This window comes from Schistocerca gregaria, chromosome 7 (assembly GCF_023897955.1).
Source record: "Schistocerca gregaria isolate iqSchGreg1 chromosome 7, iqSchGreg1.2, whole genome shotgun sequence".
Taxonomy (NCBI): domain Eukaryota; kingdom Metazoa; phylum Arthropoda; class Insecta; order Orthoptera; family Acrididae; genus Schistocerca; species Schistocerca gregaria.
Window position 1 is genome coordinate 529,586,452 of NC_064926.1, and position 25,850 is coordinate 529,612,301.

The 25,850-nt window shown below is 42.2% G+C and overlaps 1 protein-coding gene across 1 annotated transcript in view; it reads right to left on the bottom strand.

Moving 5' to 3' along the window:
- Window positions 1-518: 518 nt before the first annotated feature.
- The window catches only part of LOC126281441 (carbonic anhydrase-related protein 10-like), a 421,827-nt gene continuing 396,495 nt past the window's right edge, over window positions 519-25,850 (bottom strand). The window contains exons 9-10 of the mRNA XM_049980412.1: window positions 10,867-10,909; window positions 519-1,556 (exon numbers count right to left, since the gene is read on the bottom strand). Coding sequence (XP_049836369.1) covers window positions 1,516-1,556; window positions 10,867-10,909 — 84 coding nt within the window. The 3' untranslated portion in view covers window positions 519-1,515. The remainder of the gene's footprint in view (window positions 1,557-10,866; window positions 10,910-25,850) is intronic.

The following is a 25,850-nucleotide window of genomic DNA, read 5'->3' on the forward strand; positions in this document are numbered from 1 at the left end:
TATGAAAAACAGAAACGCAGGAAGGGTGATAAACATGATATTTCGCACGTGAAACCCTAATAGGAAAGTTTAATGAGTTTGTATGAAGGTGTCCATCAAAACTTATCAATAAAACAGGAAGGAATAGAAGGAAGCGAGGACGCTTTGGGGAAAGTCAAACAATATACTATGACAAAAGGGATTTCTGTGATGCTGGGTGTTTGCGATGTGCTGAACCGGAAGGACTATGACAACATTAGACAAATATGATTATTATGGTCTTAGGACGGTAAATAGTTCTATCTTCTGTATCCACCACTATAGAAAGAAAGGAATAGCGAGATAACAGATAAATGATAACTTAATTAAACCAGATTTACAGAAGGTTTCAGCTTTGGAATCTTTTGTCTTATGTCTCAGTTCGCTCCCTTTCAGTCGCTCATCAGCACCATTTCTTTTTTCAGACATTTTTGATACCTTTCAGAGTACTGAAACTGGTTTGGAAGGAACAGAGTTAATGAATAAAACTAATGCATAGATCTTTGTACAATCCGTTTATTACGAAGGTCATTCGTATTAATGAAGCATTTTAAAGCTTGTCCCTGTTAGTTCGGTTACAAAGTTTCCGTACTAAAAAACTACAATATCAGTCATTCCATATATACATATACATTCTCTATGCCTCATTGTACAAATGATATTAGTTTTCTCCGATATATTTACACGTGTACAAAGTTAGTCTTCGCATTTACGCTTGATTATGTTATACTAGTACAAATGGTATGGAACAGACGTAGTATAAGAGTATTTGCGACATCCATAATCTCTACTCGCCATGTCCGCCGTAACATGTGCCCATCAAAAGGACAATATTTCGCAACAAAGTGATTGTTTACACGACTGTAGTTGCATGACACAGAAAAAAACGAAGGTTTTGTGCTTACATAGGTAGCGTAATCGCAGTTGTTTCTTATACCTTTAAGCACATACGATTCCCATTGATGCCACCATTTCACCTGATAGTTACTCATATCTGATACACTGTATTGAAATTTCTATTTTCTGATAGTACCCAAACTATCTCGTACTACTTGTACATTTCGTTAATTCAACCGTCTGACAAATCTGAGTTCCACTTACAAAACTATATATTTACATTGGTACTCTGCTAATTGTTAGTTTACTGACAATGTGTGAACTCAGAGAAGCTGACCGGCCTACAGTAGTTTGATAGAGTCATAGGCAGCCATGGCGAGATGAGGATGCATTTTCTAGCTGTCCGCATAATAATTATGATTCCACAGACGCACAGTCAGCACTCAGAGTAAGCGACAGTCTTATAAAATGCACAGGAAGCGAGTATTTCTGTGTATACTCGGGCCACTAGGAGACAACACGAAAGCCGTTCAGGAGCTCGCAGGGTACAGCGACAACAGCACAACTAATTGACAGGCATCTCTTCTCTTCCGCACAAAGACCGCCGACGCCATTCTTACGCAGCACCGTGAATCACGCCACTGGCTGCATTTCTCATCTTCACGATAGGTTGCTCGGTTCATGGTCCTCCCACGTATTGGCTGTAAAAAGACGAAGCACTATTAGTCGTGATGTCACACACTGGATGCAGTGGTACGAGACGACCACACAGCAATACTACCTCGTTTTTATGGAAGCGAAAATTTGTTGCTCTACAATATGTAACCCAATCTAGTTAACAAACAATTTTAGTTTGTTAAGCAGTAGAATTTATAAAATCATACATAATATCATATTTTAATGAAATTCAAGTTAATTAGAGTGATTAGTACCTACTAACAAAAAGCTCACGCCTAGTTTGAACGAGTATTCAGGTTTATACGGATAACGTTTCAAATGTCATTGCTATTACAACTACTTATTTCAGTTCGTATAACGAATGTACCAAATGGTAGATATCTGCACAGTTCATATCATGACCTATATCAGTGACAGAAAATACTGACTTGCTAACATGCACCTCAATTCATTTTCATATTTATTTGCAAGTTCTTTGTTTAGTGAGTTACATTACCCCACGAATATTGCCAATGGCGAATCACTGACTTCTAAAGGAGGGGCCTTTACAAGGCCTTTGGGCTTTTCGGCTGATCGACCTATGGCAGGTAAGTTGCATTGTCAGTAACATCACTGTCCGTGGTGTGCACTCAGATTTCTTTGGAACTGCAGCCGCTGTAATGAGCTGTTACGGACCTCTTCTAAAACGCTTGATCTGAAGGACAATTACACATATCCAACCCAACGCAAAAGACGTTATTGTACTAGTTGGACTCTCAGCCAAAGGATCACCGTGGTGGTATGCTTCGCGACTGGCCTTCCCAGAAAACTGAAGTAAGCCAGAGTGACCAAGAAATGCTCATTTCGTAGCATTCACATGGGAAGCTATACGGAAGCCACTGTAAAATTTTATTTGCTCTGCTTGTGTGGTAGCTTTGGCGACCTCCAGACGGCACTCGACGTGGACAGCAAATTCCTCTATGTTACAAAGTGGGCAGACAGCTCCTTGGTTAGTTTAAAAAACAGCTATATGGCAATTTGGATCTCTGACTCTCCAAATTTCGTGTTTTTACACATTTGAATTTGGCATCTACATCTTCTTGCCTTGGTTGATCAGAGTAATCATCGTGCGTCCTGCCATAATTAGAAATTCTAGACTGACGTGTCTGCATAATGGTCACTATGCCTTACAGGCCTTGTAAAAGGAATCTAATAAACAGTTACTTCATTCTTATGTTCTATGTTGGTTAACCTTTTTGTTTTTTTGTAGCCTAGCTGTTCTTATTACGTCAGAACATCATTGACCGCTCGAATTAATAATTGATAATGATTTTGTAATACCTGACACCTACATCTAATTTTTGGAGGCCAAATCCTCCTCTTTATTCAGTCTGTTGTGCGAGAGATTAATTTCCTTATTTGAGTTCGTGGAGAGCACTCGTGTCTCTGTCGGTCCAACCAGGACGGATTATTCAAATTACGGTAAGGATTGTTAACACGAGTCGACGTCTTTCAGCTTCTATACTTTAATATAGCCTAGCACCCCATATTACTTATTTTCATTTGACAGAATCAGAAAATGCTTCACAATGTATCGTGTTACACTAGTCGTGATCACAACTAAAAGAGGACCAGACAGAAAAAAATTAAATAAACGGTTTGCATAAAATGACATTTTGTCTTCGGAGGCTAGGATTGACGAAATTTTTATCATTTTACTTTCAGTTCATGCAATCTGAGGCCCTTGATACTCTATTGGTTTACACTGGTCACGATCAGCAGTAAAAGAGAAGTAAAGAGAAGCAAAAGGATATTTTGTTCAGTATGCCAGTTTATGTGTTTCTTATTTTTATATCAGTGACATCAGTAGAATGCATATTTAAATTTCCCGTTCATAACGACCACATATAATGGTCCTCTTTATATTTTGTACAATTTTAAGCTAACATATGCTAATTTGATTTCGTTTATCTGAATTTATATAAAATACTTTTTACGAAATCTGCATAAGTAATTATAACGGAAATCCTTCTATTTCAATAGAATATTCATAGCTCTATACCATGTGCTAGAAGTTTTATCTGCGCAGCTTCCACTTTGTGTCTATACAACTATTTTACTCTAGTTCTTTCATGACAACAACAGTAATTTTACAGGATTTTGTTTCTCTTTAAAATTTAACTGTATATTATCTATTATACTGCTCGAAATTATTTGGCATTTTTCTGCCATCTTCAGGTCAATACCATTCTAGATTTCTTAAAGTTGATTGCTGCAAATTACAGTGGAATATTAACAAGATAAACAACTATTAAATGCTCATTACGTATGAGTATTACCATAACAGTGGAAAATATCTAGCGAAATAAAGGTATAATTTATATATTCAGTTATTCAGAAGCATAAAAATGATCCCTGTGTAAAACACAGAAAGCCAAGAGAAGTGTAAACAATAAAGATCATGCCAAACATAATTAGCATAACCTGGTAATCACAATGTGTACTCTATGCACCACTTGTACAAGTATGGCAACTTAAAGGAATTAAAAACAATATGGCAAACATAACTGCATATCCATTAAAACGTACACATCATGTTTAAAAGTGACAAGTAACAAAAGTAAACTCTTTAAAACAAGTAAATTGACAAATTTAACAAATTTTCGTTTTGTTTCTCTCTGTTTGTGATCATGGCCTGTGTAAGCGATACAGTTTTCAGCGTTTGTAATTCTGTCAACTTAAATTAAAATGTTAAAACTTAGTCAGTCCTGGACTCCCATGACAAAATTTAATTTTAAGTAAAATCATTAGCTAAATTACGTCCACTGTGTTCGTTGTGATAGCTGATACTTTTAAGACCTTGAAGTTCCAGAAGAGAGGCTCCTCATTGTATGTGCACTGCCTGTATCTCGTATAGGAGGTTAAGTAACTGTCAGCTCATCATCAAGATCCCACTTATCTAGAAACTCTAGCTGCGTGCGTCCATAAAAGAAACACATCCACAAACTCCTTCCCTACTGCCTCCGTACGTCTTTAGAACCCGCCGCCCCACGCACTGTGCACAAATTAGTGCCCTGCTGTTTCCAAGAAGAAGCTGTCGCTTGAGAAAGTTTCGCAACAAATTAATATAGGGAAACTCGGAAAGCAACAGCGTACTCATGTTTAACGATTTTCTTGTAATAGAGAAACACAAGTAAACACATCTTAAAGATGCAAGAAAATCACGTTGCAACAGAACATAACGCACATTTCCTGAAAATCGCTTACAACTGCATATTATGTATTTCTTTTAAATATAGTTTTTTTAATGGAATTTTTGCAAGTTTCCCATTCCGTCGCGTCCACGGGGCAGAGCATAGTAAGGCAATCTTTTGTGAAATTAACGTATAAACACTGAAATCATTTGGAATATCATCTTAAAACTAGGACATAAACTGGTTTAATGACCGATTTAGCCTAATCAATATCGAATCTTCGAAAAAATCGTTGCAGCAAGGAAATATTTCAATGTCAGTTTCAAAAATCATATAATTACTTTTAATAGTTAATACACATTTATTGTTACTGTTACTGTTACTTTATTGAATCTCATTACTCACGCACCTGTCATATCTTCTGGCATTCGAATAAATGCAACGTACAGTGCCTAGTGATAAATCCTATAACCCAGTACTGGCCAGCTAGACATGTTTCTGGCCAAATCTGTGTGGTAATCAATTATTTTCTGCTGGTTCATAAGCCAATGATGCACTGAGATGGTTCGTTGTTCGACTAAACATCTGCTCCCCATTGACTTCAGGTATGTTACCAGCTCGTCCTGTCGTTCTGCAGTGAACACATTTTTGAATTTCCCATCTGATACGTCAGCTCTGCAGTTGGTATTATTCTTAGATTGGAAACGTAAGTTTAACGTTGATTTGGGTGCTACGTTAAACTCCTGAGATCCTTTTAAAACTGCCATTTCAGTAGGTGAAATGGTTGAAACAGCCAGTTTCATTGATTTACTATTTCACTTCTGTAAATCCGTCTTTCTACAAAAACTAGGGAAAAAGAAACATGTAGACTAAATTCTGCCTGTATCGAAAATTATTGGATGAGAATGGGACGCTATCCCAGTCTGTCCCGTCCAGTTCCGTCCCAAGACCACACTTCATGTTAACAACGTTTGAGGAGCATAATAATTGACAGAGTTAAGCGTGTTATATAACAAACGTCCAGCGAACGTCATGCACATTGTCGTTACATGCCATTTAAGAGCGTACAATTAACAATGAACGACTAAATCAAAACCGGTGTCGCACGTTTCCTTACAGCGACAACCCACTACAATAGACTACAGCAGACTCCTGTCTAGAAAACAGCGCAATCCCAATATTACCCGCTATTCTGTTATGCCCCGAATTTTCCTATGTGACCAGTTCTACTCCAGACTAACAGTAAAGCTAATACAGTTATGATACTTTCTCTTTTCATTTTTCAGTCAGCCACGTTATTTTCTTTCCCTCCCATCGATAATTATCTTCGATCACGTTCCTCTGGCTCTCCCTGTTCCACCCATGATCTTGTCTATTGATGCTAGCACTAGTGGTTTAAACCTTCCTCTTATATTTTGCCTTTTTTGCTGTATTAATCATGACGTACTGTAAACTACGCTATTTTCTGCAATAAAATCACTTGATAATATTGTATAATGTTGTGAATTAGATGGAAACAGAAATAAGCTTATCGTAATAAATGTAATGAGAAATGTTTAGAAAGCCTGGTTAAGTGTAAGTGAGTGCCTTGTGGGGTAAACTTCCCCTGGCTAAGGTAATAAATAAAGAAATTCGAGATGAAATAATGTTAGTATCCGACTGCAGTTTTCTTGAATTAATAATTTCAATTTTCAAAGATAAAGGTCGTTAGGACTCGTCATGTGGAATTGGTCAATTTATTTTAACTTACAGTACTTCTTACTAGTAAATATACGGTGACGTTCCTCAAGTAGCTTATATAAATATTGGCATATACCTTTTAATTTTGGAACAAGTGTTAGCGAGACATCTCCGAAAAGGAACGTTTATTGTAGAACTTTTGTTCCGGAATCATTAATTAAAACAGTTCTGATGTGTGGTGATTTACATGAGGCATTCCGATTACGTCACACACCAGAGTGAATGTACTTGTTTCACACTACCGCGGTAATATCTGTCGAATTCAACCATGGCGCTACCTTCTTTATTAGCATCGAATTAATTAATATAGCCTTATTGTGATACTGATTATATTTATACATACCACATTAATGTTTTCATACCAGAAGCAGATTTACAGATCAAATGCCATTTAATGACTTATATACAAATACTGTTTTACAGAATTACATTTGACTAGAAAGTTAGTTACCTATAAATTACAATTTCTTGAAAGCCTATTTCAATGAAATCAGCATAAAATCTGCTTACAAGCCAAATAAATGACATTGAGAGACATTATGTACAATTATGATTTACATTACTTATGTTTCAATTTGGTCTTCAGCGAAAAAAACATTTGTCAAAATACCTTTCGACTGAAAATTAATCTTGAGAGCGACATTTTTAAGGAAAAACCCTTCACAAATAACAGGTAGTTGTTGCTAAGTTTTTCTGTACGTCACATGTGGTGATACAGCTGTGTAGGTAGTTTTTCTGTGACGTTTGCTTCGTGGAATGTCAGCCATACTGGGTTACGTTTAAGGTGTGATGTTTGTTTTCTACACGAAATAAAAATATTAATTGACTGTTTACTAACATAAATGTCTTCCCATTCAGAGACTAGTAATTTTCAAAGAATGTTTTGGTGATTTGAAAGCTTAAACTGCGAAATCTTGCAGAACACATGTATTTTCAAGTATTATGTAAATGGGCTTACTAACACTTGTGACGTTTGCGGGATGTGTTTCGACATGTTCCTAAAGATGTCTGAGAATTGGTCCAGAACGTGGAGGAATGTATATGTTAGGTTCAATAGAGACATGTCTGTATTCATGTCTGGGTTCGGCACCAGTGCCACAAAATCTCAAAATGATATAACTACAGCGATGGAAAAACAGCCGCATCAGCAACATGGAGTTGTGCAACCCAAACAAAATTGTGGGCGTGTTTCTGTATCTGAGGTATGATGTCGATTCAAATATCGCGTAAGTCGCATAAGAGTGGGGCTGATAGCGCCACTGTGACAATAGAAATTGGATTTGCTTTAAATACATGCTGTAACTGACGTTACCGCTAGTTAACTTTGAGTTGGGACGTCGTGACTTGATGTTAGTCAAGAACGTCTTTAACGTGACAAAGGCGCCATTATCAACACCTCACAGAGTTTGAACGAGGTCCTGTAATAGGGCTACGAGTAGCCGAATTTTTATTTGTGCGATACTGCGGAAGGACTTGACAGGTATGTAGCCACTGTGCATGGTGGCTAGTTGTACGGTCGTAAGAAGACCGTGCCCCGGACGGCCGCGTCGCACTACCGAGAGGAAAACCTACCGTGTTCGGCATATGGCTCTGGCGCAACGTACGGCTTTTTCAACAGCAATCTGAGTAGCAATTGGCACCACAGTAACATAAATCTGTTACTTCAAGAACAGCTTCGAGCGAGACGCCGGATAGCGTGCAATCCACTGATCCTACCCATCCACATTTACGACTTGAGTAGTCGCAACCGACAGGTCGTTGGAGGGTGGGGAGACGGTGTGTTGTGTTTTCTGATGAAAGCTGGTTCTGCCATAGTGCTAGTGATGGCCGTGTGTTGGTTAGAAAGAGGCACTTTCAGGGCCTCCAACCAACCTTCCTGCACGGATGCTAGATTCACTGGGCCTACACTTGCAGTTATGTTGTTGAGTCCGATTTCGTATGGCAGTACGAGGTGTCTCGGGCTATGCCATGCACCCTGATTGCATATTTGTTCGTCAGTCTAGAGATTCGACCTGGTGTTCTCTCTGATGAACGGCATTCCTGGGGGGAGGGTGTTGGGTGGTTTACAATAGGATAACGGTCACCCACACAGCGTTGTGGCACCCCACCGTGCTCTACAGAGTGCCCACATGTAGCATTGGCCTGCTCAGTGAGCAAGTCTGTCTGCAGTCCAGCACATATGGCACATCATCGAGCGAAAAGGCCTGCGTCATCCTTCAATGCATTGACCAACTAAGTGCGACGGGTATGAAACTCCATCCCTCAAACTGACATAAGGCATCAGCAGAACACAATTTATGCACGTTTGCATGCTTGTATTCAGTATTCTGGCAGTTACTTCAGTTATTAATACCTGAATTTCTCATTTGAAATGACTTATCTCGGGCTTACATCAATGTGTGATCATGCTATGTTAATCACTTATACAGGATGGTCCATTGATCGTGATAGGGCCAAATATCTCACAAAATAAGCGTCGAACGAAAAAAACTACAAAGAACAACTCTTGTCTAGGTTGAAGGGGAAAACAAGATGGCGCTATGGTTGGCCCGCTAAATGGTGTTGCTATATGTAAAACGGATGTCAACGGCGTTTTTTTAAAAAATAGGAACCCCATATTTTTGTAGTAAGTAAAGAAATATGAATCTTTAAGCTGGACCACTTTTTTCGCTTTATGATAGATGGCGCTGTAATAGTCACAAACATAAGGCTCACAATTTTAGACGAACAGTTGGTAACAGGAAGGTTTTTTACATTAAAATGCAGAACGTAGGTACGTTTGAACATTTCGGTTGTTCGAAAGTGATACATGTACCTTTGTGAACTTATCATTTCTGAGAACGCATCTTGTTACAGTGTGATTACCTGTAAATACCACATTACAAGCAATAAATGCTCAAAATGATGTCCGTCAACCTAAATGCATTTAGCAATACGTGTAACTACATTCCTCTCAATAGCGAATATTTTATCTTTCGTAATGTTCGCACATGCAGTGACAATGCGCTGATGCATGTTGTCAGGCGTTGTCGATGGATCGCGATGGCAAATATCCTTCAACTTTGCCCGTGGACGTCAGATCCATTGAACGTGCGGGCCATGGTATGGTGCTTCGACGACCAATCCACTTGTGATGAGATATGCTATTCAATACTGCTTCAACCACACGCGAACTATGTGCTGGACATCCATCATGTTGGAAGTACATCGCCATTCTGCCATGCAGTGAAACATCTTGTAGTAACATCGGTAGAACGTTACGTAGGAAATCCGCATACATTACACCATTTAGGTTGCCATCGGTAGAATGGGGCCAATTATCCTTCCTCCCATAATACCGCACCATACATTAAGTCGCCAAGGTCGCTGATGTTCCACTTGTCGCAGCCATAGTGGTTTTTCCGTTGCCCAGTAGTGGATATTATGCCGGTTTACGTTACCGCTGTTGGTGAATGACGCTTCGTCGTTATATGGAACGCGTGCAAAAAATCTCTCATCGTCCCGTAATTTCTCTTGTGCCCAGTGGCAGAACTGTACACGACGTTCAAAGTCGTCGCCATGCAATTCCTGGTGCATAGAAATATTGTACGGATGCAATCGATGTTGATGTAGCATTCTCAACACCGACGTTTTTGCGACTCCCGATTGCCGCGCAGTTTTTCTGCTACTGATGTGCGGATTAGCCACGATAGCAGCTAAAACAACTACTTGGGCATCATCATTTGTTGCAGGTCATGGTTGACGTTTCACATTTGGCTGAACACTTCCTGTTTCCTTAAACACCGTAACTACCCGGCGAACGGTCCGGACACTTGGATGATGTCGTCCAGGATACCGAGCAGCATACATAGCACACGCCCGTTGGGCATTTTGATCACAGTAACCATACATGAACAAGACATCGACCTTTTCCGCAACTGGTAAACGATCCATTTTAACACGAAGCAAATACCATCATCACTGGCGGAATGTTACTGGATACCACGTACTTACACGTTTGTGACTATTACAGCGCCATCTATCACAAAGCGAAAAAAGTGGCCGAACTAAAACATTCATATTTCTTTACGTACTACACAAATATGTAATAAAAAATGGGGATTTCCATTTTTAAAAACGCAGTTAATGTCCGTTTGACCTATGGCAGCGCCATCTAGCGGGCCAACCATAGGGCCACCTGGTTTACCCCTTCAAGGTAGACGAGTTTCCTTCTTTGCAGTTTTTTCGTTTTATGCTTATTTCGTGAGATATTTCGCCGTGTCACTATCAATGGACCAACCTGTATATTAATTATTTTTTGCTGTTGCGATTTTTATGTCAGTGTAACTATTGAATTCCTTTCGTGCGGTGTCCGTTTCCTTCGTTTCCATCTCAAAAAAGCAACAGACTATCAGATATACTGAATGATACTCTCACTCACCTCTGTAGTACATGTCTCGCCGCATGGTGGGACACTTCTTGCCCTGTGAACAAAACAATAGAGTTAGTTTACGCATACACCGTCTGGTAGAACAGTACATGAAAAGTGCAGAAGTCCTGATTAGAACACGAGAAAATCACTTGCGACTTCCGGTTTCACATATTTCGCTCAGCAAACATTTACATCTCTTCAGGCCTCAAGGGAATATACCTCATGATAATAACTTGGTTTCACTGAAAAAGAGCACCCTCCCCTGTAGTGCAGGTTGTAAATCACGTCAGTGCGGTGGCACTCAACTCGAAAGTTAGCCGTTTCGAATCCTCGTGGTTGGTGGAATTTTCACTACTAATATCTGGCCATCAGGATTAAGGGAGCAAATGGTGGATGGTTTCTGATCACCAGTCTATGCGCCAATGCCCTGGACTACGTTCCAGACCCGTCCACAGAGTCTCATGAAGTGAGTACATGGTGATGCGTCCGACGGGGCATTAAGCTTGGCGGCTCCCTCGGTGATATTCGAAACGAGTACGCTATTAGTTGTCACCGAGTTTGTAATGTGTCTGGCTCAGTCAACCATCATATTAGGCTCCAAGAAGCTGTTCGCAGAGCAGTGAATTTGCAAGAAGTATATAGATGACGAAATGTGGTATGAGGTACCTGTGACAGATGTTAGATTCGGTACCATTCCCGTCAGAAAGACCGCCTGCATAATGCTGCTGCTCTGTGATTGGCTGCAGTGTTCGGAGCAAGGGCGCCAAAATGTTAAAGTATAGTTATTATTATTACTTAAACTACTCACTGGAATGACTTCACTTTTTAAAATAGATATCTCTCAACAGCTGACTATCAATCAGTCAATTTATAATTTAGAAAACAATTAGGAAACATTTAGAAAACAATTTAAAACGTTAGAAAATTTAAAACATTAAAATTTAAAACTTTAGGAAACATTTAAAAACCAATTTTAATCAAAAACATAAGACTGGCGAAATTTCAGACGAAGCACTTCGGAAACGTTCAGGTCACGTCTTTTATGGTATGGCACGCCAAGTGTTTCGGGCAGCACTTCACTCTGGATTAAGCAGTCGAGAAGAAGAGACGTGTTGTCTGTCGTAGGATGTGTTCCCAATTTTTGTTTAAGTTCCTGTTCGTCACTCTGGATTAGGCAGTCGAGATGTACAGTCATGTTCTCTGTGGCAGAATGTGTTTGCCAGTATTCAGTATTAAAAGATTCACTCCGGTAGTCATGAGGCACAGACACGTGCCACAAATAGTGTTAAGATACCTTTTCGTAAACATTGTGTTAGATCATCTACTATGCTGTATCAGAAGGTGGTGTATTAAGATCATGTAGTCTTATCGTGTTCCTATATTAAGATATACAAGTGACATCCCAATGCCGTGATAGATTATTTCAGAACTCAGCCTCGGTAAAAGTCAGTTTCAGCCTCAAGATACAAAACCTATGATCTGCGTGCTGTTTTCTGCACTGGGGACTTCAGCCTGAAGACAGAAGGTTAGAGAACTATAACAGAATCTTCGTATTCCACACCGTGCAGTGGAAACAGCTAGGCACCTCACGTGTACAGAACAAATATGCTCAGTGACACGTCATCTGCAGTAATGCAGAGGGGGTAAAGGAGGATGGTCGTTATTAACACCAACAATCAATTCATTCTTCCTTTCTCGCCGTAAGATTCACCATCTCCCTTCTCTCGCCTCACCATACAACACAAGCCCACCTATTCGCTACACAAGAGTCTGCAGCATTATACTCATCTACACTCCGAAAACACATACACAACGCAACTCTCGTATGTGTGTAAGAAAAGGGGTAAAATGACCGGCGTAACAACACCTTGTTACGCCGGGATGTCGCAGCCGGCAATGCCATACGACATTTACATTTTTCTATAAAAATAAAAGAAACTCTTTAGTTAGTAATCACGCATCGTGCATCAGTCATTAGATTATTTTTCTTTATTATATTTTTTGTTAATCGTTTAACATCCACCGTTTGGATTGATATACGACAAACGGAGCTTCCTAATAAAGGAGTTGTAGAGCAGCACGGAGGGTATACTCTTTGTGCTAATGTTTTATATTGACTTGGACGTCGTATATGTACCCTGGTAACGTACAAACAGAACGCATCCGAAACCATGTCGTTGCTAATAAACGTGTTCTCACCTTTACGCCATCAATCGATAATGCATTCTCGGTGAAGAAACCCACATATAATTACACTCCTAGAAATGGAAAAAAGAACACATTGACACCGGTGTGTCAGACCCACCATACTTGCTCCGGACACTGCGAGAGGGCTGTACAAGCAATGATCACACGCACGGCACAGCGGACACACCAGGAACCGCGGTGTTGGCCGTCGAATGGCGCTAGTTGCGCAGCATTTGTGCACCGCCGCCGTCAGAGACAGCCAGTTTGCCGTGGCATACGGAGCTCCATCGCAGTCTTTAACACTGGCAGCATGCCGCGACAGCGTGGACATGAACCGTATGTGCAGTTGACGGACTTTGAGCGAGGGCATATAGTGGGCATGCGGGAGGCCGGGTGGACGTACCGCCGAATTGCTCAACACGTGGGCCGTGAGGTCTCCACAGTACATCGATGTTGTCGCCAGTGGTCGGCGGAAGGTGCACGTGCCCGTCGACCTGGGACCGGACCGCAGCGACGCACGGATGCACGCCAAGACAGTAGGATCCTACGCAGTGCCGTAGGGGACCGCACCGCCACTTACCAACAAATTAGGGACACTGTGGCTTCTGGGGTATCGGCGAGGACCATTCGCAACCGTCTCCATGAAGCTGGGCTACGGTCCTGCACACCGTTAGGCCGTCTTCCGCTCACGCCCCAACATCGTGCGGCCCGCCTCCAGTGGTGTCGCGACAGGCGTGAATGGAGGGACGAATGGAGACGTGTCGTATTCAGCGATGAGAGTCGCTTCTGCCTTGGTGCCAATGATGGTCGTATGCGTGTTTGGCGCCGTGCAGGTGAGCGCCACAATCAGGACTGCATACGAACGAGGCACACAGGGCCAACACCCGCCATCATGGTGTGGGGAGCGATCTCCTACACTGGCCGTACACCTCTGGTGATCGTCGAGGGGACACTGAATAGTGCACGGTACATCCAAACCGTCATCGAACCCATCGTTCTACCATTCCTAGACCGGCAAGGGAACTTGCTGTTCCAACAGGACAATGCACGTCCGCATGTATCCCGTGCCACCCAACGTGCTCTAGAAGGAGTAAGTCAACTACCCTGGCCAGCAAGATCTCCGGATCTGTCCCCCATTGAACATGTTTGGGACTGGATGATGCGTCGTCTCACGCGGTCTGCACGTCCAGCACGAACGCTGGTCCAACTGAGGCACCAGGTGGAAATGGCATGGCAAGCCGTTCCACAGGACTACATCCAGCATCTCTACGATCGTCTCCATGGGAGAATAGCAGCCTGCATTGCTGCGAAAGGTGGATATACACTGTACTAGTGCCGGCATTGTGCATGCTCTTTTGCCTGTGTCTATGTTCCTGTGGTTCTGTCAGTGTGATCATGTGATGTATCTGACCCCAGGAATGTGTCAATGAAGTTTCCCCTTCCTGGGACAATGAATTCACGGTGTTCTTATTTCAATTTCCTGGAGTGTATTTACGTCGTATAAGGCCATTCATTGCAGTATACAAAACAAACATAAACTAAACCCTCAATATCCACTGCTGCAAGACATTTAAGGCGAATGCACAACAGATCCCCTACAAATGTGTAGTACCTGGACTCATCTCTAAGGCGGGTGAACAGGGAAACGTGGAAACCTCCCTACAATGCGTTCGTCTAGCCTGTTCTCTCCCACGCAAGGTCAGCTCTACATTGGCACCAGCGAGGTTTCCTGATTTCCCCCTTCATGCTTAGTCGTCTTACACTGCGTCTCACTTTTCGCATCCTCTCACGAAAACTGACAACGGCAGAGCGTACCGTGTGTTGACTACATGCTCCTCCTTATCCGCAATAGGTGACGCTTGATCAGCATCGTTGGGCCTTCAAAGCCTGTTCCGACAGTGATGGTTTCTCTTCACTCTCCTGCATACCTTACCATACCACCAAATTTCTCACCTTCCTCGTCTACAAGGAGCTTCTATCCTACATCAGTTTTGCAGAGTCAATGCCAACTACAAATAGTTCAATGTATAGCGAACAAAATTGGTACACTTTCGCCTCTATACCGACACTGCGCATGGAACCTGCACCTGAAAGTTACCAGTATATTTCGACAGACTACTTCTCCACATAGATATTGATTCTCCTGTCAGTCAAGTGCTTAGGTAGGGTTTTAATTCCAAAACTTCTTTTTGAAAGAGAAGTGACTGCTTTCTGCACTGTCAATTTGGAGCCTATCTTTTAATAATCAAAATGATTTAGATGCTATACATTCTATAATATTAAGAAACCAGTTCTGCTTTCCAATAATTTCGGTTCTAGAACTGTAATCTGTGCCGATTTCAAACCTTTCCAGCCTGTTAGAGGCACAGGAATGTAATTACAACAGGAAAAGAAAAGAGAAACTAGGAATACATTTATCTTTACTTTGATTACTGCGTTAATAAGTTTGTCTGAGTTACAGGGTAAAGGCAAAATCTTGTCAGCCGAAAGCCCTTCTGTTACACAGCATAAAGATTACAGTATCTTGAGCTAAGTCATCAATTAGATATTTTGCCTTCTTCGAAATTCTTATGTTCGAAAATAATTCACTGCGATATCACGTAACGGTTGAAGACCGTTTCGCAGATGAAACACATCATTCGAAGCAACACCAAAATGCTACTGGTTCAGAATTTCCTTACATCTCATAATTTATAACTTCACTTCCCAATGGTGTCAGAAAACTAAAATGCGTACCGTGTAATTTTTGATGAACTCAAGCTGAGGTTTGGAATTTTACCCACTGGCACCACTATGCACATAGTACAGTAAATACTGCTTAAGTGGCTATCACAACTGACGTGTAACAGTTTTCTGATGACAAGTCTTGATATGATAAGTGGCACAGCTGAATTAAATATACGTATACGTTTTACCCACATAACTAACGTGTGTTACAATTTTTGCCTTAGACTTCGAGATTTTGTATTTTGACTTTAAAACGACGTAATTGCAGGTAATGTGACACAGATAATTAGAAGTCTGGTCATGACCATTCTAGGTGCAAAGCATTTGACTTTAAAATTAGATATGTACAGGTAATATGATACAGACAGCATAATCATGGCCTTATCATGTATACTACACATTGGGCACCACGTAATCTCAACTGTAAGAGCTTCTAAAGTGCGAAATCCACCTAAATCAATTTTTGATAGCAAGGTTTAGTACCTTTCAGAGCCCTTTATCGCTAGTACCGCTGAAACCCGATCAGATGTCTCCTCCAGACTGCTACAGTGTTGTATACCAGGTGCTACATGCCACATATTGTTATTGTTCACGAGACATACATCTATATTTCTGTGCTGATGTGCTGCACTAAAATGAAAATAACTGCCTGCATAACCGTGCTACAATACTTCAGTTGTTATGTGCTGTATCGAAATGAACTTGATGGTTGTCCTCAGCAGCACGATTTTTCTATTTCACTGGTAATCCACAGCGAAGAAATGAAACTATTTGTTGTCGGCAGTAGCTCGTTTTCACACTTCAGTGCTGATGTTCTACAGTCGAATAAGCCTGACAGTTGAACACAGTGACACACATCAATAGCTCAGTGGTGATGAACTGGAGCCAAATAAAGAATTGTTGTCTTTACCAATACGTTTCCACAATGTATTGTAGTGTATTTTAGTCGAATGAATCTGATTGTTACCTTACATTTCCATATTCAGAGGCGGTGAACTGCATCTGAGTGAACCTAAATCGCACGACTTCATATTCCAGGGATGATGTCAAATGATCTTGATAGTTGTCCACAATAACATGTTACACATTAGTTTCTCTCTTTCTCTCTCACTTATCGTCTCTCTCTCTCTCTCTCTCACTGTTAATATATCTGCCTATCTATCCATCTTTTCTATACGCACTCTTCAACCCAACCGAGCGAGGTGGCGCAGTCGTTACCACACAGGACTGGCATTATAGTAAACGACAGTTCAAACCCACGCCCTGCCATACTGATTAGATTTTCCATGTTTGCTCTAAATCGCTCCACAAAAACGCCAGAATGTTTCCTTTGCAATAACACGACCGATTTCCTTCTTACTCCCGAATCAGTCCAAGGTTGTGCTCCATCTGCGATAACCTTGATGTCAACTGGACGTTGAACCCTTATCTTCCGTCCTTCCGTCTTCTACAGTTCAACATGGCACGCACGGCAGTTCTGCCTCTGAGGAAGGTCAACCAGGCACTGAATTCGTGGAACTGTGCTCAGATCCACTTGCCGCTGCCATGTTTGGTTTTTCTTCCTGAGATCATTTGAAGCGAAAGCTAGGACGTTACCTTTGAAATACTACACGGCTCATTTCCTAATCAAGACAGAGCTCATGTTATGTTTCTAAGGCAGCCCTTATCCACAGAATGCTACTCTCTAATCTTCCTACCTCTCTGTAACGTGAAGCATCTCCCCTTTCACACCAGCAGACGTTATCCGCACTGTTGTGCTCTTAACGCCAGTATATTAAGTTCTGTTGGTACTCTATTACGACATTCTTATAACTTGGTGCTAAGGCTATCAGTTTGTGCTCAGAACTGTTTTAGACTAAGAGCTTCTTACTACTTCAAACTTTGTGATTGTACCACAGAGATGGTGGAGACACATGGATGACACCCTCTGCTTGATACATGAATCAGAACACAAAATAGAACAGCTACATGCAGAGATAAACAAACAAGCATTAAGTTCACCTTAGAGACAGAGCAAACAGGCAAAATAATCTTCCTAGATATATCCACCACAAAGAAAAATAGCCAGCACTCATTCAGTATATACAGGAAACACCACAACATACACAGTATTGAACCAATAACTTAACCAGCCACAGATCCTAAAAGAATGTGTCCTCAGATATCTGCTCCATGATATATATATACAGTACTACTTGACAAATGTACCTACGAGGAACTGAAGATAATAATTCAGACACAGAAAAATAACGGATACCAAGAGTCTCTACTGACAAAACTGAACACTAAAATCTAGAAAAACATAAAAAATGATACATATACCCAGAGACTCGCATCATCTACCCCCCCCCCCCCCCCACACACACACACACACATACACACACACACACACACACACCAGTATCTGTGCCACTACACACCAAAGGCACAAAACAGAAAATCAACCAACAAGGGCATACCCTCTCACATATGAAAACAGACTGAAACAGAGAATTGCGAGTATCCTCAGGGACCAAGGAATAAAAATATCTCAGAAAGGATTACCAAACTGACCTGCACCAGTTTTGAGTCAACGGCGTGCCTTAAATTCCAGACCTCTCCACAGGGCATCATAGATTGAGGGCACAAGAACACAAACACCGGACCGGATTGCCCTCGTAACAATCACCCAAAGGACAAAAACTGCTTATTGACTCTTTGCAGCAGGCAGTGTAACACAACAGTCCACCGAGTCAGTAAGGACCATCTCCAGCACAGAAATGTAAGATTCTTGACCCCAATTTCCATTTCCTGAGAAGGGCTGTTTTGTAATTGGCTTGAAGACATCAATGTTGTGTAGTTCTGCCCTTATTCAGGAGTCTCAGAAAAGGTGCAACTTTGACTAAACTATTCTCGTGTATGTATGCCTGCCACCATCGGCAGTAATGTTGAAACGGCAAGCACGTCATACGGACATATATCTTTCTCACAATAATTTTCAAACTACATCGCCGAAATGTTATTTTAGATGGACGCTCCATTGTTGAAGCAAGATGTGTCAGTTACCATATATTTGGCTCACAGTTCAGGTGCAGCATGCCAGCATACACCGCCTCTGTACGCCGCTGGGGCACAAATCGATCACTACTGTTGACAGTGTTCACCTGCGTCCTCGGACGAAGCTGACTCCACTATTTATGAGACTCGATCGAAGCAGTCAGAGCAAGTGAAACAACTCAGCTCTGGTCGGTAGCGGTGGCCGTTGGTTCCTAACCCTTACAGGGTTACCGTATCTCACTTTGCCAGTTACAGCAGTGTTAAGCTAATCTTGTACTAACGCTCCTTGCGTTCAATGGGCGCTGTTGTGGAAAACGTGTCATTGTCCACTGCCTTACCAACAACTGATGTTAATATCAGAGCGCACTGGGCCACTAAATAAATTCCTATTTAAGAATTTCTAATCGAAATACCGACGAACAGAATGCTGTTGTGGGAAACGTGTCATTGTCCACTGCCTTACCAACAACTGATGTTAATATCAGAGCGCACTGGACCACTAAATAAATTCCTATTTAAGAATTTCTAATCGAAATTCCGACGAACAGAACTACCTCTGCAATGTGGAGATGCATTCTGAACTACCTTTCACCCTCGTCATATTTGTGACGATGAAAAGTGAGCTATACCAGAAACCTGAATCAGCCACAAAGATAATTGAGCCTGAGACTTCCTGGCAGATTAAAATGTGTGCCGGACCGAGACTCGAACTCGGGACCTTTGCTTTTAGCTGGGAAGTGTTCTACCAACTGTGCTACCCAAGAACGACTCACGTCCCGTCCTCACAGCACTTGTCCGCGGAAGGCAAAGGTCCCGAGTTCGAGTCTCGGTCCGGCACACAGTTTTATCTGTCAGCAAGTTTCATATCATCGCACACTGCACTGTAGAGTGAAAATTTCATTCTAGATAATTGAGCCTGACTGCATACCCCAAGTTCTGGCGAGGTCAAGTAGAACTCTTCACTTTCCTACTTGCATAAAGTGCTTGTTGAAATTCATGTACATTTATTTCCACAATTAAGGTCAGAAAATGCCTAAGAACTCACTTCAACAACATCTACGAGTTTACTCCACAAACCAACTTAATGGTGTGTGGCGGAGGGTAGCTATCGCACCACTATTATTTCCCCCCATTTACTAACTCTACATCGAAGGAACGATTGTGATAAACTTTTGTATTAGCTCTGATTTCTCCGGTTTTCGCAAGATATGTGTGGGACGAACTAATATGTAGCTCGACTCGTTCTGGGAAGTACTATCTCGAAATTCCAGCATTAAAGCACGGCGTGATGGACAATGCCTCTCTGATAGCGCCTACCACTGGATTTTGTTGATCTTCGTAGCCGTCTCGAGCCGAGTAGCTGCACCCGTATCTTAACTTGTCTATATTCCCCTCCTATTAAACCAACCTGATAAGGTTTGCCAGACTGATGAGCACTATTCTACAATCGATCGAAAAAGACTTCCGTAATCCGCATTTTTCGTGGCTGAATTACATTTCCTTACAATTCTTGAAATGAATCTCAACTTATTTTCTGCTTTTGATGTAATTATTTATATGTAGTCAATCAAATTTACATTGTTCCCGATGGTTGCTCCTAGGTAATTTAGGCCTTTTGCTGTTTTCAGCGATTTTATGCAAATAGCATGATGGATAATTTCACGTATTTATTAGAAATACGCTAAATTTATGGCTGTTCACATTCCATTACCACCTACCATCGATCGTTCGTAGGTCTTCCCGCATTTCACGAAAGTCAAGTGACGCTGCAAGCTTCCGATTCACAATGACGCTGCAACCTCTCGATGCACAAGAATCTGACGGATCTTCCAACAATACCAAGTAGATAACTAAAGTTGAAACAGTTTACACGAAACAGATTAAATTTATGTGAATTGCGCTTGAGAGAATTCATTCAAACTCTTGAGACTTCAGTGAGATCGCATATGTACCCATCACGTGACTTCTGTACCCGGAGTGCAAGGGGGATCCGCTCCCGCTCCCCACCTCTCCCTCACCATCCCTCAGGGAAAGGGAAAACATAGTGTAATCGAGTGTTTTTATTTCAAGAAAATGATTGTAATGTTTTTATAACGTAGCTTTCAGCTGCATCGGAACTGAAACTTCTTTATCAACTCTTACAAGTCGCTATTCATCTTCCAGAATACTAAAAATACTTTATATCCACCCGCCTCCCACCTCCCCACCCCCGGTTTGAACTGCCCCCATCCCTAAAAACTATCACCATGGCACTGAGTCATCGTACGACTGCCGAATTGTGATGAAAACCCAACAGTAAATGATTACTCACAAAGAGAGGGGCACAGATGATTAACGCTCACCGCTGTTTATTGACTGTGGTAGTGACAGCTGCGCTCAGAATCACGTTTCAAAAAACCCGTCCACACTGAACAAAGAGAATAATGACCACATTGTCGTGGCGTAACATCATTACTAAAACAAAACTTTTCATTTTTCCGTTGCCCGTCCAGACCGTTGATGTGATTTGAGATGATTGCTACCAATGTCATTCATATCCATTTCATTGCGGGTTCAATTCGCATTGTCTTTGCCATGTAGATGTCTTTCTATGAATAGTATTCTTCTATAAACTTTCATCAAAGATAGGCATTTCACCACTGTTTATATTGATTGTCACTGTATTTCTCACTCTTTTTGTTTGCTTTCGGTACGTATAGAACAGAAGGTCTGGGTGTATACCTTCTATAGCCATGGGTAACAGGTCACGTATATATGGGGCACCATATAATTTTACATCTAACACATGTTATTTACCATTAGTAATTGATGTCGTACGGCATTATTGACATTTACTGTTTATATTGATTGTTATCGTAGGGCGCACAATGTTTGCGGCGTGCGTAGCACACAGAGATTGTTCTAGACATGGTAGCACATTACCTACACGTATGGCACTATTTTATGGTACCACTAACCACGTTTACTTTATTGCATTGGTCATAATTTGTATCATTACGTACCATTTTTTATCTTTCAGACATGCCACTTTCAACTGATTTCTTCTCTTTAATCCTATATATGGACTCGCATTCGGAAGAACGACGGTTCAAATCCACGTCTGGCATCCAGGTTTAGCTTCCCCGTGATTTCCCTGAATCGCTCGACGCAAATGGGGGAATGGTTCTTTTAAAAGGCACGGCCGATTTCCCTCCCCATCCATCACTCAATGTGAGTTTGAAATTCGTCGCTAATCACCTCTATTTCGACTGGATGTTAAACCTTGTCTTCCGTCGTTCCTTTACTGCGTTGTAAATGGTTCGGTATATAAACTGTTTTATGGTGCAATGAAAAACTGCAGAAGATTAATACATGCTTATAATCTTTACATATTCTCTAATAAACTAGGAGATTGACTGTTGTTGCGGATGTTGTGGTCTTCACTCCGAAGACAGATTTGATTAATGCTGCTGTATTGTGTGCAAGCCTCTTCATCTCAGAGTAACTACTGAATCTGCTTACTGTATTCATCTCATGGTCTCTCTCTACGATTTATACACCCCTCCCCCCCCCCCCCCCCCCAGGGAAAAAAACCACCGAGCGAGGTGGCGCAGTGGTTAGTAAACTGGACTCGCATTCGGCAGGACGACGGTTCAAACACCAGTCCGGCAATCCTGATTCAAGATTTCCGTGATTTCGTTATTCACTTCAAGCAAATGCCGGAATAATTGATTTAAAAGAATTTCCTTCCCCATCGTTTCCTAATCCGATAGAACGTATGATATTCCTGTTTAATCCCCTCCCCCAAATCAACCATCCTCCAACATAACATCCATTGCTAAACTGGTGGTCCCTTGATGTCTCAGAATATGTCCTACCAACCGACCCGTTCTTCTATTCAGGTAGTGCCACAAATTTCTTGGCTCCAAAATTCTATTTAGTACACTCCTGCAAATGGAAAAAAGAACACATTGACACCGGTGTGTCAGACCCACCATACTTGCTCCGGACACTGCGAGAGGGCTGTACAAGCAATGATCACACGCACGACACAGCGGACACACCAGGAACTGCGGTGTTGGCCGTCGAATGGCGCTAGCTGCGCAGCATTTGTGCACCGCCGCCGTCAGAGACAGCCAGTTTGCCGTGGCATACGGAGCTCCATCGCAGTCTTTAACACTGGTAGCATGCCGCCACAGCGTATATGTGAACCGTATGTGCAGTTGACGGACTTTGAGCGAGGGCGTATAGTGGGTATGCGGGAGGCCGGGTGGACGTACCGCCGAATTGCTCAACACGTGGGGCGTGAGGTCTCCACAGTACATCGATGTTGTCGCCAGTGGTCGGCGGAAGGTGCACGTGCCCGTCGACCTGGGACCGGACCGCAGCGACGCGCGGATGCACGCCAAGACAGTAGGATCCTACGCAGTGCCCTAGGGGACCGCACCGCCACTTCCCAGCAAATTAGGGACACTGTTGCTCCTGGGGTATCGGCGTGGACCATTCGCAACCGTCTCCATGAAGCTGGGCTACGGTCCCGCACACTGTTAGGCCGTCTTCCGCTCACGCTCCAACATCGTGCAGCCCGCCTCCAGTGGTGTCGCGACAGGCGTGAATGGAGGGACGAATGGAGACGTGTCGTATTCAGCGATGAGAGTCGCTTCTGCCTTGGTGCCAATGATGGTCGTATGCGTGTTTGGCGCCGTGCAGGTGAGCGCCACAATCAGGACTGCATACGAACGAGGCACACAGGGCCAACACCCGCCATCATGGTGTGGGGAGCGATCTCCTACACTGGCCGTACACCTCTGGTGATCGTCGAGGGGACACTGAATAGTGCACGGTACATCCAAACCGTCATCGAACCCATCGTTCTACCATTCCTAGACCGGCAAGGGAACTTGCTGTTCCAACAGGACAATGCACGTCCGCATGTATCCCGTGCCACCCAACGTGCTCTAGAAGGAGTAAGTCAACTACCCTGGCCAGCAAGATCTCCGGATCTGTCCCCCATTGAACATGTTTGGGACTGGATGATGCGTCGTCTCACGCGGTCTGCACGTCCAGCACGAACGCTGGTCCAACTGAGGCGCCAGGTGGAAATGGCATGGCAAGCGGTTCCACAGGACTACATCCAGCATCTCTACGATCGTCTCCATGGGAGAATAGCAGCCTGCATTGCTGCGAAAGGTGGATATACACTGTACTAGTGCCGGCATTGTGCATGCTCTGTTGCCTGTGTCTATGTGCCTGTGGTTCTGTCAGTGTGATCATGTGATGTATCTGACCCCAGGAATGTGTCAATGAAGTTTCCCCTTCCTGGGACAATGAATTCACGGTGTTCTTATTTCAATTTCCAGGAGTGTATTTACTCGATAGTTGTGTGATGTATCCATCTAATCTTCAGCATTCTTCTGCAGTAACACATTTCAAAAGTTTCTAATTTCCTCTTTTCTACACTGTAACTAGTTATCATTCATGTTTCACGTCCGTACATGGCTACATTCTATTCAAATATGGTCAGAAAATACTTACTGACATGTACCCGATGTTAACAAATTTCTCTACTTCAGAAGCTCTTTCCTTGGCATTATCGTATATGTTTCACTTCCATATAGGGCTACACTCCAAACAAATACTTTCAGAAAGGACTTCCTAGAGCTCAAATCTATATTCGATGTTGACAAATTTCTCTTCTTCAGAAATGCTTTTGCTACCATTGCCAGTCTGCCTTTAATATCTTCTCTACTTCGGCTGCTATGAGTTATTTTGCTGCCAAAATAGCAAAACTCATCAAGTGCATTAAGTGTCTCCTTTTTTAATCTAATTCCCTCAGCATCAACGGATGTAATTCGACTACATTCCACTATCACTGTTGCACTTTTGTTGATGTTCATCCTACATTATCCTTTCAAGACCCTTTCCATTCAACTGCCTTTCCAAGTGGTTTGGTGTCTGTGAGAGAAACTTCAATGTTTCTATTTCTTCTACCTGAACTTTAATCCTTTCTGCACTTTTTCCTTGTGATTCCTTTGACGCTTGCAGATTTAATAACGCCTGGGAAAGGCTACAACCCTGTCTCACTCCCTTCTCAAACACTGCTGTTCTTTCACGCCCCTCGACTCGGCCGCCTGGTTTCTGTACAAGTTGTAAATAGCCTATCGCTCCCTGTACTTCACCTCTGTTACCCTCGGAATTTCAATGAGAATATTCCGGTCAACATTGTCAAAAGCTTTCTCTAAGTCAACAAATGCTAGAACGTAAATTTGGCTTTCCTAAACTATCTCCTGTGAAATATTGAAGGGCCAGTATTGCCTCACATGTTCCGGAATCCATACTTATAATCCTCGAAGTCTACATCTACATCCATACTCCGCAAGATACCTGACGGTGTGTGGCGGAGGGTACCTTGAGTACCTCTATCGGTTCTCGCTTCTATTCCAGTCTCGTATTGTTCGTGGAAAGAAGGATTGTCGGTATGCCTCTGTGTGGGCTCTAATCTCTCTGATTTTATGCTCATGGTCTCTTCGCGAGATATACGTAGGAGGGAGAAATATACTGCTTCACTCCTCGGTGAAGATGTTCTCGAAACTTCAACAAAAGCCCGTACCAAGCTACTGAGCGTCTCTTCTGCAGAGTCTTCCACTGGAGTTTATCTATCATCTCCGTAACGCTTTCACCATTACTAAATGATCCTATAACTAAGCGCGCTGCTCTCTGTTGGATCTTCTCTATCTCTTCTATTAACCCTATCTGGTATGGATCGCACACTGCTGAGCAGTATTCAAGCAGTGGGCGAACATGCGTACTGTAACCTACTTCCTTTGTTTTCGGATTGCATTTCCTTAGGATTCTTCCAATGAATCTCAGTCTGGCATCTGCTTTACCGACCATCAACTTTATATGATCATTCCATTTTAAATCACACCTAATGCGTACTCCGATATAATTTATGGAATTAACTGCTTCCAGTTTCTGACGTGCTATTATTTTAGCTAAATGATAAGGGATCTTTCTGTCTATGTGTTCGCAACACATTACACTTGTCTACATTGAGATTCAAT